Below are 16,848 nucleotides of genomic sequence, written 5' to 3'. Positions count from 1 at the left end.
TTAATAAGTATTTACAGATGTAGAAAAATATCAAATTTATTTAATTATCAATTGCTATAAAAAAGACATCTGAATGCATCATTCAATTAAATATCATATTTATTTAATTTTTAATCATTATAATAAACATCTAAATACATCATTTAATTAAATATCAAATTTGTTTGATTATCAAATTTTGTAAATAAATTAAATGAATAAAAAATTTCTAAAAAATAATTTTTAAAAAATTAAAACATATGGATTAATAAATAAATTTTAAATCTTAAATCTTAAATTTTGGTTTTAATATTTTTTATAACTACCAAATTTAATATATTTTTAAATTTTATTTCAATCATTATCTTAAACTAACAATCTTATTATATTTTAAATTTTAAATTTTTGTTTCAATATCTTTTATAACTACAAAATCAAATAGATTTTTAAATTTAATTTTAATCATTGCCTTAAACTAACAATCTTATTATATTTTAAATTTTGGTTTCCATATTTCTTATAACTAAGAAAGTTAATATATTTTTAAATTTGATTTCAATCATTGTCTTAAACTAAAAATCTTATTATTTTAAATTTTAAATTTTGGTTTCAATATTTTTTATAACTACAAAATAAAATATATTTTACAATTTAATTTCAATCATTACCTTAAACCAACAATTTTATCATGTTTTAAATTTTGGTTTCCATATTTCTAACCAACAAATTTAATATATTTTTAAATTTGATTTCAATCATTATCTTAAACTAACAATCTTATCCTATTCTAAATTTTAAATTTTGGTTTCAATATTTTTTATAACTACTATATCAAATATATTTTAAAATTTAATTTCAATCATTACCTTAAACTAATAATCTTATCATATCTTAACTTTTGGCTTTTATATTTCTTATAACTAACAAAGTTAATATATTTTTAAATTTGATTTCAATCATTATCTTAAACTAACAATCTTATCATATTTTAAATTTTAAATTTTGGTTTCAATATTTTTTATAACTACTAAATCAAATATATTTTTAAATTTGATTTCAATCATTATCTTAAACTAACAATCTTATCATATTTTAAATTTTGGTTTCAATATTTTTTATAACTATTAAATCAAATATATTTTTAAATTAGATTTCAATCATTATCCTAAACTAAAAATCTTATTATATTTTAAATTTTAAACTTTGGTTTCATAATTTTTATAACTAACAGATTTATTGTACAATTAAAAATTATGTTTCAATATTTTTATAACAAATTTTAATTATTAAAATTTTCGTTTAAATATTTTTTGTAAATAAAAAATTTAAATTATTTTTAATTATGATTTCAATATTTTTCATAAGTAACAAATTCAATATCTTTTAAATATTTTTCGATTTTTTTAAAAAGTTAGACAAATATAATATAACAATATTGAAAATTAATTGTTTCACCAATCTAATCTTAATTTTAGCAATATAATCTAATCTTGGTAATGACTAATATATTTTTTATAAATAAAATCAATACTTAACATATAAGTCAAAAAAAAATTATAAAAATTTCACTAACATTACAAAACAACATTACACTAAGAAAAAATTAAAATAATAATTGACAAATAGAATTTTTTCAAAAAAACAAATTTAGAAGAAAAACTAAAAAAAAAATTATTCAACAAAAAAACTCATACGCATCAGCAATCCGTATGGGTCATACGGATTGCTGATTCGTATGAGGTCTTTCCAGAAAAATATCATTTTATTGTTGGAGAGGAAGAAGAAGAATCATAGCGATGCGGGAAGTGGAGGAAGAAGAAGAACCGCAAGAAACAACCACAAACACGAATGGTGACCGGAAGAAGAAACGTCATTTCGTCGTAGGAAGAGGAAGATGAACAAGAAGCACCATAGGAAGAGGAAGACGAACCGACGTAGGAAGAGGAAGAGGAAGCGAAGGCCGTAGGAACAAGAAGAAGAATGTGCGCGAAGGCCATAGGAACAGGGAGAAGAAGGATGTGCGCGTTGTACGGACGAAACTGTAGCTTTGTTTATATTACTAGGGTGAAGGGCATTTTTGCCATTTCATCATACATGCTGGGCGCTCCAACAAAAATACTGGGTGCACCAAGTAACACTCGTTACAAATTTGATGTTTTATTATTAGATATATATTAATCTTAAAAATGTTTGATGTTTTATTTAAAGTTAAATATTTAATATTTAATTAAATGCTTATATTTATATTTTTTAATGTATTTTTATTTTCTATCCTATCTTAAAGAGAGAAAAAAATCCAATTATTTAATAAATATATCATTTTTAAAAAAATAAAGTTTTTTTTATTGAATCCACTGACTGGCTTATTTAGCTGTAGGCTTCCAGCACATACTAGAAAAATTTAGTTCATTTAATTTCATTAGTATCCACATTGTCAACACTTATCCCCAAAATCGACTTAATATCATCAGGTGTCGATTTCATAGTTTTAACCCGCATTAATCCTACCACATGATCCTCACAAAGCGAGGAATAAGTCTAGGTCCTTCCATGATGTACACAAAATTATAATTAAGATAGTATATTTTAAATTATGGTAAGACTCAAATAGTGAATCAAAAAATAAGGGGACTAATTTAGTGTAATAGATAAAATAGGGGGACATATTTTATAATTAAACCTAATATTTTCCCATCTTTCTATCTTATTGGTCATGTGCTTCTAATTTTTTGGAGAAGCTTCAATCGATTTTTATAATGTTAATGAAATTTTATAATTTTTTACATAACAATTAACATCAATACACAAACTCATATATCAACCAAATCACATCATGATATATAATTTTATTTAATAAATATCACATATATTTTGGTCTCTATACTAATATAATTATGAATGATGCGCTGTCAATAACACAAACATTTTGTATAGAAATTTTTGTCAAAAGTTAACCAAATTCGCAAATTTTATGAAATCGTTATTAAATAAAATTTTAAATTTTTAAAGGGAGATATAGAATTAAAATTTGAATTTTTTAAACGACATCTATGATCACACTAGTGGTATCAAATTAAAAAAAAAATTGAGCTTCTCAACGTCTTATACTGTAAGTTGTGTCTCAAGTCTCAACCTCAGTCGAAAATCTAATAAAACTTCACTGACAACCACAAAGCATACAGAATTCATAGAATATCATTTTATCTAATTATAATTAAATTTAATTATGATTAAATTCTCATATTATTTCACTGTCTATCAGCTATTCTTGTGTTTTCTACACTGCTAGATTACAATCATATTGTATTTCTGAAGATCAACAATGACAATGAATTAAAGCATTGATCTCAATCGATCCAAAGAGAACAAACAGGGGTTTAACAGGAATAGGAAGACCCCACCGTCTTCAATCGTCAATGTCATAAGTTTCTGAGTAGGAGAAAAAATGCACTTAAAATAGAGGAATACTTTTTTAGTTAAAAAGGACATTTTTCAATCAATACCTTTTTAAGGTCCTTATTAGGAATTTTTCAAATAAAATTACTACAATAATAAATAAATTGAACAAAACATGAAACTTGAGACGAAGGTATGGATGGTACACCACCCTCTCCATTTATAATAGAAAAAAGACCCAATTAAATTAGGCTTCGAGGAAAGTAACACACAATAGATCACTAGCAACACCCTCAAAGCTTCATATAGTATTAACAAACTTCATAGAGTCGCATCAACCACCCCAATAGATCACTACTAACACCTTCAAAGCTTAATTCCCTAAGTACAAGTCTACAATTATTATTTCTAGTTGCAAGCATTGATACTATTTTAACCTAATTTGTTGCAACATTAATTAAGCCTCAGCAATTTCAGCGGATTCAGCAGCAGCTAGGACAAGCTCAGGATGAACGTTTCCCACTGAATCCAAAGCATTGGGAAGTCCCAATGATCTCAAAGCCAGATGGGCTGCTTTTTGCCCTGAAATCATCATTGCTCCAAATGTTGGACCCTGCATTCAAAATTTAACAAAGCCCAAACAATTAGTTTCTCCATTTTTATGTTAACACAAGGATATTTTATTGAGCAAATCTTCTAAAAGACATGAACAACAAAAATAAAAACTAGAGCATTACTTCACTACAAAGGGTTTGTTTAATTCCCCTTTCACTTTTTTTAAAGACCATTTTTCAAAACAATTCCACACTGCCAAGTAAGTAATTTTCCATCCCAAATCTATTGTTCGAAATTTATTTTCAAGATAATTGTTTGAAATTTCCCAAATCTGGACAGGCAACAATTTTTTTTTTTTAAAAAAAAACAGAAAGGTACTCAAAAGACAAACACTTTTCAATGTACTCAAAAGATGTAAAATTTTGAAAAACATAAAACTGTTTTTGAAAAAGACAAATGTTTTCAAAACAGTTAAGTTACCATATAAATCAACCAACATACTAGAGGATTATAAAAGGCACACCTTATTATATATGAAAACAATTAACCAAATTTCCTTCCTTTTTTACATTTCTGGTAAAATTTACTTTCTTCTCCTCCTCTAATTATCAAATGGGTCAAATTATATATGCAAACAATTTAACAACACCCCCTTCCCCTTCCCCAAAAAAGTATAAACAAATGTAAGTAACAAAAAAAAAATATATTGCAGATGCCAAATGTTAGCGAACTGGTCCCACAACCCTTTTTATAAAGAGAGTTGTTTCATGCATTATTTAAATTCCCTTTCAGTCCCAGTGTGCTGTTGGACCCATCACATAAAATATCTCTATCTCTATTTTTTTTAAAAGGCAATATCTCAATCTCTATGCTAAAGAAAACAATCTCAATCCTCAAAAAAGACAAGTGTAGTCTATGAATATCAAAAGGTAAAATTTTACCATTCTTGGAGCACCATCAATCTCAAATTTTACAATTCTTAAAACTTTTTTTTTCACTGTAAGATGATTATACTATTTCATTAATAATCAAAACACTGAGAGAATTTTAAAACTTGTTTTAAAAATCTCAAATTGAATAAGTGGCACAAGAGTATCAAGAGATAATAGAATTTTACCATCCTTGGAGCACCATCAATCTCAGCAACTTCCATCCCAGTAACAATCATGCCAGGCACAACCTCCCTAGTGAGCCTCACAATGGCATCCTCAGCCTTGTTCATGTCAAGTGCCTTCATCCCAGGCACACTATCAATTAACCCAATGCTCTTGAGCCTCTTCACCCCAGTGGCTCCAAAGGGTCCATCATGGCCACAAGAACTCACCACCACCTTAGCCTCCATCACATTGGGGTCCATGCAGGATTGAGTGTCATGGTTCAATGAAACCAAGGCCCAGTTGGTCACCACCCCACCAACTCTCCCGTTCTTCACAATCAAGTCCTCCGCCGCCACGGCATTGAAGAGCTTCACGTTTGGCCTGGCCAAGAGCTTGCTCATGATGGTGGATGTGAACAATGCTGCGTGCTTGATCACCACATAGTTGTCTTGTTCGTCATACTCCACATTGAGCTCGTCTAGGAAGAGGTGTGCGGGCTTACGCACTACCTGCACTCGCACATTCACGATACACCATTAGAGGTCTTGGGTTATCAAATTAATTATTCTTTATTTTTTATCAATAAATGTTAGTTGGTTAAAATATTAGTTTTATTTCAATAGGAGATGGAACTTTTTGCTGTTTCCTTTTCTCTCAAAGATCCAACACATCTTATATATTCAAATTAATTATTCATGCATCTTTACATTTTGTTCATTATTTGTTTCATACCCTTTGATATACTCTTAAAAATCACAAAGATATTTTTTTTAATAATCAGAAGGATAGTTAACAATTCAGAAATCACAATTATAAATAGTGTAATCAAAACGGATGATTAAACAAAAAAATCAATATAAAGTCGTTTTATAGTTTTGAAGCTAACATACAATAATAATATATAAAAAAATATGTCTGAATTAAGTGTATTCCTATATTTAGTTAAACATTTAAAGTGTTATATTATGATTATTTTTCTACACCTATAACAATATTTAATTTTTTTGCTGAATATATTTAATGGTAATTACAATAATAATTTATTATAAATTATTATATAATAAAGAGAAAAATGAATATATGTTAATAATGTAAAAGAATTTACACGATCATTTAATTTCATTTAATTTTACACCGTAGATAGTTTTTTTTTTTTTAAGAAAAGAGACTGCATTAAAATGATTTTGACATTAACAACAGATAACCATTAAACTCGTTTTTATCCCTTCTTATTCATTTTCTCTCCTAGTATAAGATTCGCATATGCGTCTACCAAACATCTTCACATTTTTGGGTGAAATTTGAAAACCGGTGATTGAATAGTAGGGGGAGTTTGTTCCACTATAACTTTTTTAATCTGGAAATATTATTCCTGAGATTAAAATATGGAAATCTTATTTTCATACATTTAACAAAAAAATTGTGTTTAGTTAATTAAAAATTTAGTTGAAAATATTTTTTATATTCTTATGAATAATTAAGTAAAATGTTTGATTAAATTATTTGATCTTTCAAATATATTATAATTATTAAAAATCTTTATACATATGTATTATTAAAATATCTTTATTATTTCAAAGATATTATTTTTTTCATAATACAAACAATTTTATTATATAAGACAAACAAATTATACTTAAAAAAAAGACGGTAAATAAAAATTGACTTATGACCGAAAATTTTAGTATCATAATGGGTATGAAAAAGATATATGTATATTTCTTCTTAAAAAAAATTGTCTAATGAAAATAAATATTTTCTCTCCCTCCGTCATGACTAAATACTAAATATTACTCCAAAGTTCAGTGGAATTTATAAATATGCTCGAAATTAATTAAAATTAATTATTTATAAGTAATAAATACAGGATTATTTTTTCCTTTACAGGATTATGTTCCATACTAAAAAATTTACCCATGAATTTTTCATTATGTCCAGTAAATTTCGCTTTCGATCAAAGATCAGGCAAAAAATACCACCTGTGTCTTAACTTCAAAATTTTATCCTCAGTAAAAAAATGTTACTATGAGATGAGGAGAAAATTACTCATTTTATTCAATATTCAATCAGCCAATAAATAAACAAAATAATTTAAACTGTAAAGAAACGGTAAAGCTATAAACTAGGAAAAATAAGTGCAACCTGCAAAATGCTGCAATAATTCTCCTAAAGACTTGATAATAACTGCCGGCTAATTAATCTCAACAAAAAAACTAAAATAAAGTGGCATTTGATAAGATTTTTCATCTGGTTTAAAGTTAAATTATTATTAATTTATTACTATGGAATTTACCGCGGCCGTTGTTTTATAAGAAGTCAACCAATATTATATCTATATTTTTCGACAAATAGAAAACAAAAAACAGAAAAAGAGGAAGGAGAATTGCTAGGGTGAGTTACCGACCATGGCGGAGAAGAGTTGGCCGCCGAGCCAGGCGCCGCCGCCGGGGCTGACGGACTGCTCAACAATGGCGATGTTGATGGAGGGATTTTTGGAGAGCTCGTAGGCGCACGAGAGACCCGCGGAGCCCGCGCCAACGATGACGACGTCGGTGTCGGCGTGGGTGACCATGTCGATCATGTACCTGCGGGTCATCTCGCGCGACACAATCGACTCTCTAATCGGATCGAACCGGAACGATCCGAAGTCGTAGGGCGGCGCTGAGGCGGACATGGAGGCGCGTGGCGCGAGGGGGCGGAGAGTAGGGGTGGCATGGAAGGAAGGGGATGATGATTTGTTGAAGAGAGATGAAGGGGGTGATGTTAGGAAGGAGGAGGTGATGGTGGAAGAAGCCATGTTATGGTATTGTTTTTTTTTTCAGTTTTGGTTTCAGTTGTGAGTGGAGTGAGTGAAGAATCAATGGACTGAGATATTTATGGGATGGGACAGGGTCAAAATTGGAAAGTTTGAAAGTACTATCATACAAGAGCGGGTTTCTAGAGAATGCACGGATGACACGTGGCAGTTTATCATGCAAAATCAACGGTGTAGACTTCTTCTGTACCATTGGTAGTGCAACGGTGGAGTGCTTATTTACCATATCCCAAGCCTAAAAGAAAATTTAAATATATTTTTCCTTTATGTAGTTTAATATTATTTTATAAAATTAATTTTTTACTTTAGTTCATGGAAAAAATGTTATGAATGGTAAAATAATATTGTCTAAAGTGTTTCAAGAAAAAAAATTAAATAAATATAATTTATATGAATTAAAACAAAAAAATTACAAAAACACTAAATCACAACAAAATAAAAAAAATTAAAAAAAAAACATTTTCCAAGAAGTAGATCAATAAAGGTAAAATTTAGATGCCAATATAGAATTAAAACTGAAGTTGATGTAAATATCGTACATGTTTTTAGTTCTTTCGTATAAAACAAAAGAATCAAAAATTAAAGTTTTAGGTTAATAAGAATAATATTTATTTAGTAGAATCATTATGTTTGATTCTTTTCATGCGCTAAATTTTTCTAGACCAACGGTCATCACTTACTGTAAATATGATTAGTCTTTAATCCAATTCAATGATCAAGATATATTTGCGGTTTCTAACCCAAAATAAAAAGAAAAAGGTAGGTTAGTATAATCATTAATGCAATAAAATTAAATTTGATCTCAATAATATTCATAAGATTATTCTCTTCGTTTCATTTTAATTTAATCTTAAGATTTTAACGCATATATTAAGAAATGCAATTAATATCTTAAATTTTATAAAATACATTATATAACTTCTTAATATATCATTTATCTCTTTATTTAATTAAATTTTTTCTCATTTACTATACAACAACTACTTTCACTAAGAGCATCTACAATGCATAATAATTTATATGAATATTTTATCATAAATTTGTGGGTTTTATAATTTTATATAGATTTAAGTATTTTAAACAAAAATTCACTCAAATATTAAGATTGTTAAAGTGAGTACTTAAATTAATTTTATGAGTTCTATAATACTAAAAAGTATATTATTTATGATATGATATTAAGGAGTGGTTGCTAATATAATCAATTATGCTTATATAAATAATTTAAGGTCATATGCTCCGGTGTGAAAAAACTTAAACAATGTTATTTAACATTAAACAACTCATATAACAATTATTTTAGAATGATTTTTTATTAGACAATAGCTATAACGGAATAGAATGAGTACAAAGTGAAAGAGACGGGGCAAACGATATAAGTAATCAATGAAAATATTTAATGATAATACACTTAATTTAAGTGATAGTTTTGTTTCACCAATGGGTGTTAATTTAATAGGTCAATTATCCCATTCATTTGCACAAAAATTACCATTTAGCAGCAAGGGATTTAGTTGAGTTAGTTGAGCAAAATACTTTAGTAAGTTAACAATATTATAAAATCTAAATAATTAAGGATTCAAAAGAGAATTAATAACTAATACCACCTTTGGAATGAAATATAAACAAAAAATAACTAATCTACGCAAATAAGAAAATTAATTAACATAATTTAATTTTAGTAGTCTCAATAAAAAATAATTAATTTTCTAAAGTATCATTTTATATTTAACTGCTTCGAACAAAAGAGAGAAAAAATTATTAGAAATAAAATTATAATTAGATGAAAGTTATTTTAAAGATGATATCATTAAATAAGGAAAAGTTGGTTAACATTTACATATATTTTTGTCCATCTACAAAGAACTTTTTTTTACTTGTAGTTTAGTTTGGAGGTAGTATATCTGAAAGTGAGTTCATATCTATTATAATTAGGATAAAAATATCAATTATTTTTTAAACAAAGGACTAGAGGAGTCTCTTTTTATTAAATTTTCTACACACTATTTCACTTCCTCATAAAAAAGGTATTTTGAAAATATATAATAAACTTAATATTTACATATAACGAAAGTGAGTATGACCAATTTGAACTACCAAAAACTGAGGCACCGGTGAATCACTTTTTTTAAAAAAAATTATAATAGTTTGTTACTCACTTCTTTTTTTAAATTATAGTAACAAGTTAATCACTTTTTTTTTCAGGATCATTTTCTCAGCCTCCCGCCCTTTCCTTCAAAGGGTTTCAGATCCAACCCTTTTTCTTCTTCCTCCCACTCTCTCAGTCCCAATGAGTTCAAGCAGATTTTTGTCCTTTATCCTTGAAAATTCTGAAAAAAATCCACATTTGAGTTGTTTTAATCCTAGATTCATGAATTGAAGTGGAAAATTTGTGATTGGGAGAAAAAACAACTTAAAATTAGTTCAGATTTAGTGCAAAGTAAGCAAACAATAAAAACACTGTAAAAAGATCAAACTTTTGTTTGAACAAAGCAAAAGGGAAATTTTTTTATTGAAACCAAAAGCAACAACATAACTAGTACAAGATGTACCCAGAATTCCAATCACAGTCATATCCTAAAACAATAAAAATACTGCTACAACCACACCCTCATCCTTGATTTTAAATAATACTCCTTGGGGATCTAAATCTAAACAACAACAAAAAAATTGAATTTAAATTTAAGTAAATATTAACTAACTTTTATCTCATTTAATAATATTCTTATCAAATCTTTCATTTAATGAAATCTTATTTTTAATGGATCATTTATCTTTATTCTACCGTCACTATTATGAAATATAATCTAAGAAGATTTTTTTAATTAAATATTATTAACTGAATTTCTTAAATAACGTATCTGGTCATTAAATTATGATTTCCTGTAGATCATTTATTAATATTCTACTCACACTCCTATGAAATATATTTTAGGAAGAGCAAGCAAACAATGAACAACATCTGGTTGTGGGCAATTTTAGATTTCCCTGGGATGTGATGAGGACATTTTTGTAATTGAGTTTTGAACCGTAACGTTAACTTACACCGTCAAGATAGAGGTACCAAAAGTAATATCTTCATTTGGAAGGGGTGCATGTATTAACTAGACTAAACCTAAGGAAGTGTCAGAATAATTAATTTTATTTTGCTTAATTCAGTCATAACCTACTACTTTAGGTAAAAATTAATTGATTTACAAAAGTTTTACTTTTTAGATTAGTTTGAAAACGATAGAAAGAAGATTTAGAATTATTATAAAAAAAAAGTAAGAAAAAAGTAGTATAGACTGGTAAGTGATGCGATTGAATTTTTTTAAAAGAGAAATAGAAAAATCAAATACAAAACAGAAATGAGATGAAATATAAATGAAATGAACATTTATATAAAGATTTTTTACTAAGAGATATAATTATTGCAGAAAAATATTCAAGTTAAACCAATTATGTGTACAACAAGTAGAATAAAAGAGATAGAAAGAAATAGGCGTTACTAGCCTTGCATCAAGTTTTACTAGCCTTTGTAAAGACGTACAGACAACAGTGTTTCTTAAAAAAATAATTTAATTTTATGTAAAAATAAAGAAAAAAGTAGTTTTTATAAAAAAAAATTAAAATAGTTAAAAAAAAGTTGTATATTCCTTCTCCCTTCTAATCCTCAATAAATAAATTACATACTAAACACATTTTGTGTCCTTACAATTTAACATTTTTTTTATTTTTTATCCTTATAAAAAGTTATTTTGTTTGTATTTTTAAATTTTTCTTATTTTTTATCCTTAAAACGATTTAAATAATGCATTAAACAGTAAAAAAGAACGTCATCTAAATTACTTAAAAAGGATGAAAATAAAATAAATATAATTTATAAAGAATAAGATTAAAAAACATTGAAAGAACAAAAAGAAAAAAAAATACTAAATTACAAGGATTAAAAATATAATTAAACCTAAATTATATATACAAGTAGAATATTGTGAGATAATTAAACATTTGAAACTAAAATAAGCAAATAATTTTTATTTTGTTTTAATTTTAAGCAAGGTTAATCTCTCTTACACAGAAAGGTTAATTAATTTGTCTCTTTACACATGCATATATTATAGAGAGAGAGATTTATTTTTTAGGTTAAAACATATTTTTTATTTTCATTAAACTAAAAATATGTTGTTGTTTTTTTAAAAATAATATTTTTTTTATAAAATTGAAATGTGTCATTTTCTTATTTTCATAAAACTCTAAATATAATAGCAGAATAGTATTAAAAATATCTAAAAATCAAATCTTAATTTTGTTACTTTTATATATGTTAGTTTTTGTCATGAAATGATCCAACATTCTAGATTATCATCTGGCAAGTGCAACAAGTGTCATTCATGGAAAAAAGTAAAGTAGAGCAAGTGGCTTCTACGGTCCCAAGTCAGAAGTATAACATGTTCCATGTTAAGAGAATCTGTAGTGAAAGAATTTATATTGAGTTTTTGGATTATTTTTTTGTCCTATAATATTATATAGAATGTAAATTTTTGTCATTTTTATTTTAGTGATAAAATCTAATTTAGGTTATTTACTTGGATTCTCAAATAACATTTTAGACAAATAAATTTTTTGAGTTATTTTCCTAAAATTCAATCTTCAACATAAAAAACTCTTATATGAAAAAATAATAATAACTCTAATAGACATATATATGTTGTTGTATAATAACTCAACTCAAGAACATCAATTAAAGTTGTTCTAACCCAAGTTCATGTGAGTCTGGGTAGTATATGCATTCTACTTTTTAATGGGGTTCCATGATTTTCTCACACGCACTTTTTGTGATATTTTGCCACCAAAAAGGTCCATTTTTATTTTTTTTTTGTCACGATATGCCCACCAATGAAGATTATCTGGTGATCACTTTCTTTGTAAAAGGACAGATATCACGGATTGTTTGGAAAATCATGAAGGTGGCTTTAATTAAAAAAGTAAAAATGTTTTTGGATTATGTAGCTTTTCATTTCGACCTCTTTGATGTCTTCATCTGTATTGTTCTTGCAAGATGAGTCATTATGGCCATTCAAGGTTCAGATTCGTTTGGAATATCTTTAGCTTGTCTTCTTTTACCAAATCGTTCGTCTAGTAGCATTTAGAAAATAATAATTACTGTTATTTTTAGTTCATTTTTGTGATTTTTCTATATCATTTATTGTTTTCTTTATACTTTTTTCTCTTTTTTCTTAGAGCTTATTTTTCTCAGTGTAAAAATTTATGCATTCACTATAACAAGGAAAAAAAATAAGAAAATAAAATATAATGAGTTTATGCATAATTTAATTTATAAAAACTGTCGTATAATTGTTTTGAAAGATTTTTGTCTATTTTTAACTTATGCATGAAATTAATTTTAATTTTAAAAAATATTTATTTAATTTTCTGATTTTTTCTCTTAAAAATCCTTTTTTACATGAAAAAATTTTCTAAACATATTCATACTTTTGTTTGTTGGTAAGATAAATAATCTATCCCGTGAAAGGGAATCATAGCATATTTCAAAATTTCTAATTAATTTCAAACTGTGAAATCAAATGAAACGGGACATACTCAAACCAATAATAAGTAAGAGCTAAAATTATATATACTTTAAGATACTACCAGCATTTTAATAGTAGATCTTGAGCTAAAAAATTCCTAGTTCAAGAACTCTTGTTTATTATATCTACTACTTTTTTAATTAAGAGTTCTTTGGGTTGGAGGTTGAGTTCCAAAACAACTTTATTTTTTTCAAAAAAATATATATTGTGTTTTAATGTCATTTGAGAGAAAAAAAAAAAAAGATTCTATTTTCTTTTTCTCTCTCAGTAAAATTTAAGAATCTAAATTAAATTCTCCCACTAGAGTAAAAAATGATAAAATTCTTACATCTTATATGATATTATAAGACCCAAAGTGATCCAAAAATTCAAAATACATTCTTTCACCAATGAAAAGCTAAAACAATTAAGAACAATGTTATTATACTACCAGAATTGCTATTTGCAATTTCGCTCTACTAAGTCTATATATGACCATTTTACCCTTTTGAGTTTTCTTATACCCTCAATCTTTATTACTTTCTCTTTCACTCTACATCATCACACCCCACCGTTTCCCTTCTTCTCTCACACTATTTTCTTTCCCTCCATTCTTTAAATTGATTTGATTAATAAAAATAATTCATATAATAATTAATTCAATTATGTTTGCAAATGTTAAATTTTATATAATTAATTCAATTTTAATTAAAAAAGATATTGATACTATTAAAAATAATAAATTATATCACAATTAATTTTATTTCTTTAAAAAAGGTAATTTACAATTAAAACTAATTAAAAATGGATGTAAAAAAATAGACAATAAAATTACAATTCTATTATATTATTTAACAACTAAATCATGACGTTGCATTTGATACTCAACAAAAGTATGTTTCCGTGAAAAGGACAATTATTTTAAAAATAAAAAGTAATTACCCAGGTGGGTAATTTAAATAGCAACTGTGGCAACGATAATAATATGTTTCAATTAGTAATCACTCAACCTAAACTAGACAAACCCATCACAAAAGGCACCAAAGCCGCTTCACATTACCACATGAAGCCCAGACATGTTCATACTGGTTAACCCATAGTGAGAGAGGCACTAATAAGAGTTAAACAGGTCATGGTGTTGTGCAAGCGAGGAAAAAATATGAAGGAAATTTATGCAAATGAAACAATAAATAATCATATAAATAAATTTGACATCACACTTCACTTATAAGATGTTCAAGTTTTTCATTTTTATCTGATGTGAGATTTTATCTCACATTTTTATTCTAATGACATGACAAAAATTTTAATTTTTTCCTTTTCAGTTGTTATTTTAAATTCTTCAATTTCCTTGAAAAAATTAGTCAATCAAACTGCTGAAGAATTAGAGATATAAGATTAGTTTGGTGGTGAAAGAGAAGAATGGAGGAAAAGATAAATCATGAATTTGAATCTTATAAAATTTTCTGAATTTTAAAACCTCTAAGCAAAAAAGTTTCTGATCCGATTTTCTTTATAAAGTGAGTCATAAGTATTCGATAACAACACCCCATTTGACATATGTCAAACTTGACACGCGAATGTAATTACTCACCACATGAGAATGTTCTTCACAATCAATATTGTATCGTTATGAGGAAAAACAAACAAATCTCTGGAGCTAGATATATCTTATTTCTATCAACTTTTTTTGTTCACTATGCTTTAGCATAAAGACCTATTTATTCTTTAATGGCTTTACAACTTCTGTGTACCGACTTCATTAGCGAGTTTAGCTCAGCCTGAAATGCTTATTCTCATCATGGACAATATTACTATTATCCATAATTTAGGTTCATAATCCCACCACGGAGAAATTATTGTATGATCGACCATGTGAGTTGTATTTCTAGTCAATAAACAAGTGATACATGAACACAAAGAGGTGAGTCACTTAATCTTGGATTGGTTGAGACTTGAGATCAAATAGGAAAGAAAGGAGAAGAAAATTTTCAAATTTTTGTGATCTCACACACCTTTATCTCTTGCTTTAATTTAAATATTTTTTTCTTCTCTTACATTCTTTTCTCTTCTCTCCTACCAAACGAACACTTGGCAGTGTTATCATAATCAATTTACACAGGAAATCATGTGAAAACCAATTTATTTAAAATTTAAAGCTTCCATTAATTAACTTAATTGCAATTCTGCAAATGTGTCAAATGGAATTTCGTAAATCATAAAAGATCAATTTCCAAAAATAAATGTAAATCTTTACTTCAATCTTCCCCATTTGAAAAATAAAATCAAGTCAATTTGCCATTGATGCACGAAAAAAACTATATCATATGAAGGATATCTTGCCTCCTTGTCATCAATACTTCACTTGCCAATGCTGTATCAAAAACAACCGCAACGCAGTTACTCAGCTTCTGTAATTCTCACGTCCGATGTGTCAAGCTCAAAGTTTAAATAGAAAATATCTCCACACTTGTGTGTAAAAGAGTGCTACATTGCATACAAAATCGTTTTCAATAACCAAACCTCTTAAAATTTCGAACATATCTACACTTTCTTCTAGAGTAATTGTCTCAATAAAACCACCTTAATTGTTTACCCGAATTATCTTGCAAAGAAGTTCTTAGCAACCAGTTAGTCCACTATCAATGAATTACTGTTAAGTGTTAACTTTCAAGAGGAATTGTCTCAATAAAACCATCTTATATTTTTACCCGCTTTCTCTATCAAAGAATTTCTCGACAACCAGGTAGTCGTCCACTATCAATGAATTACTATACTATCTATAAATAGAACACCAATCAACATGGGTATTTGATTAGTTAGCTAGGCTTCTGATTACACTAATTTACAGTGTTTAGTGTAAATTATATCAATAAATACTAACATTTCCAAGTTGCATATATTCTAATGTTGGGAAATAACTATAAACATTAGATAAAAAGATCTCTTGGTAGTGACTCGTAAGGTAAGCTATTTGAACATCGTTGTATCATTTTTTATTTTTTTTTGCGAGTACAAGTTGTCAATGTTTTTTGTTATAAAAGTGCATAAATTTCCTAAGGAATCCCCTAAACTCTAATGGCTATTGCTTCCTGCACTTTCCATGGTACTTCCTGCAAATCCTTTTTCCTTCCAGAATGTCCATTTCAGTATGCAGAATTACATTCCATACGCAGGAAGCAACACGAAAGTGCAAGGATGCAACAGCCAACTTTAAGGACTTTCTTGTGAGAAAACTATCAAGTCCCTAAACCCACCTTCTAAAGAAATTTTCAAATGCTCAAATCAATAAATTAACAACAGCGTGAGTGTAAAATGAAAATCGAATTCGTGCCCTGAAATTAGCTATAATCTTAAAATTCGTTTGAATCTCTTTCAAAATGGGTATTTTGAAGCGACAGCTTACAAGAGCTCGAGCCTTCAAAGCTACATTTTTTATATGTTCTAAATGAAA

At 27.2% G+C, this 16,848-nt stretch overlaps 1 protein-coding gene across 1 annotated transcript; it reads right to left on the bottom strand.

Annotated features, from left to right (window-relative positions):
• Window positions 1-3,557: 3,557 nt before the first annotated feature.
• LOC114417056 (thiamine thiazole synthase 1, chloroplastic-like) lies at window positions 3,558-7,892 on the bottom strand. The gene is made up of 3 exons (XM_028382147.1): window positions 7,432-7,892; window positions 5,048-5,536; window positions 3,558-3,988 (listed from the first exon to the last, which is right to left on the bottom strand). Exons 1-3 carry the CDS (start codon window positions 7,822-7,824, stop codon window positions 3,833-3,835), a joined length of 1,038 nt encoding a protein of 345 aa, XP_028237948.1. The 5' UTR covers window positions 7,825-7,892; the 3' UTR covers window positions 3,558-3,832.
• Window positions 7,893-16,848: the final 8,956 nt, after the last annotated feature.

Source organism: Glycine soja, chromosome 6 (genome assembly GCF_004193775.1).
Source record: "Glycine soja cultivar W05 chromosome 6, ASM419377v2, whole genome shotgun sequence".
NCBI classification, from domain to species: Eukaryota; Viridiplantae; Streptophyta; class Magnoliopsida; order Fabales; family Fabaceae; genus Glycine; species Glycine soja.
The sequence above is the reverse complement of the archived record's forward strand: the minus strand, read 5'-3'. Positions and strand labels throughout refer to the sequence as shown.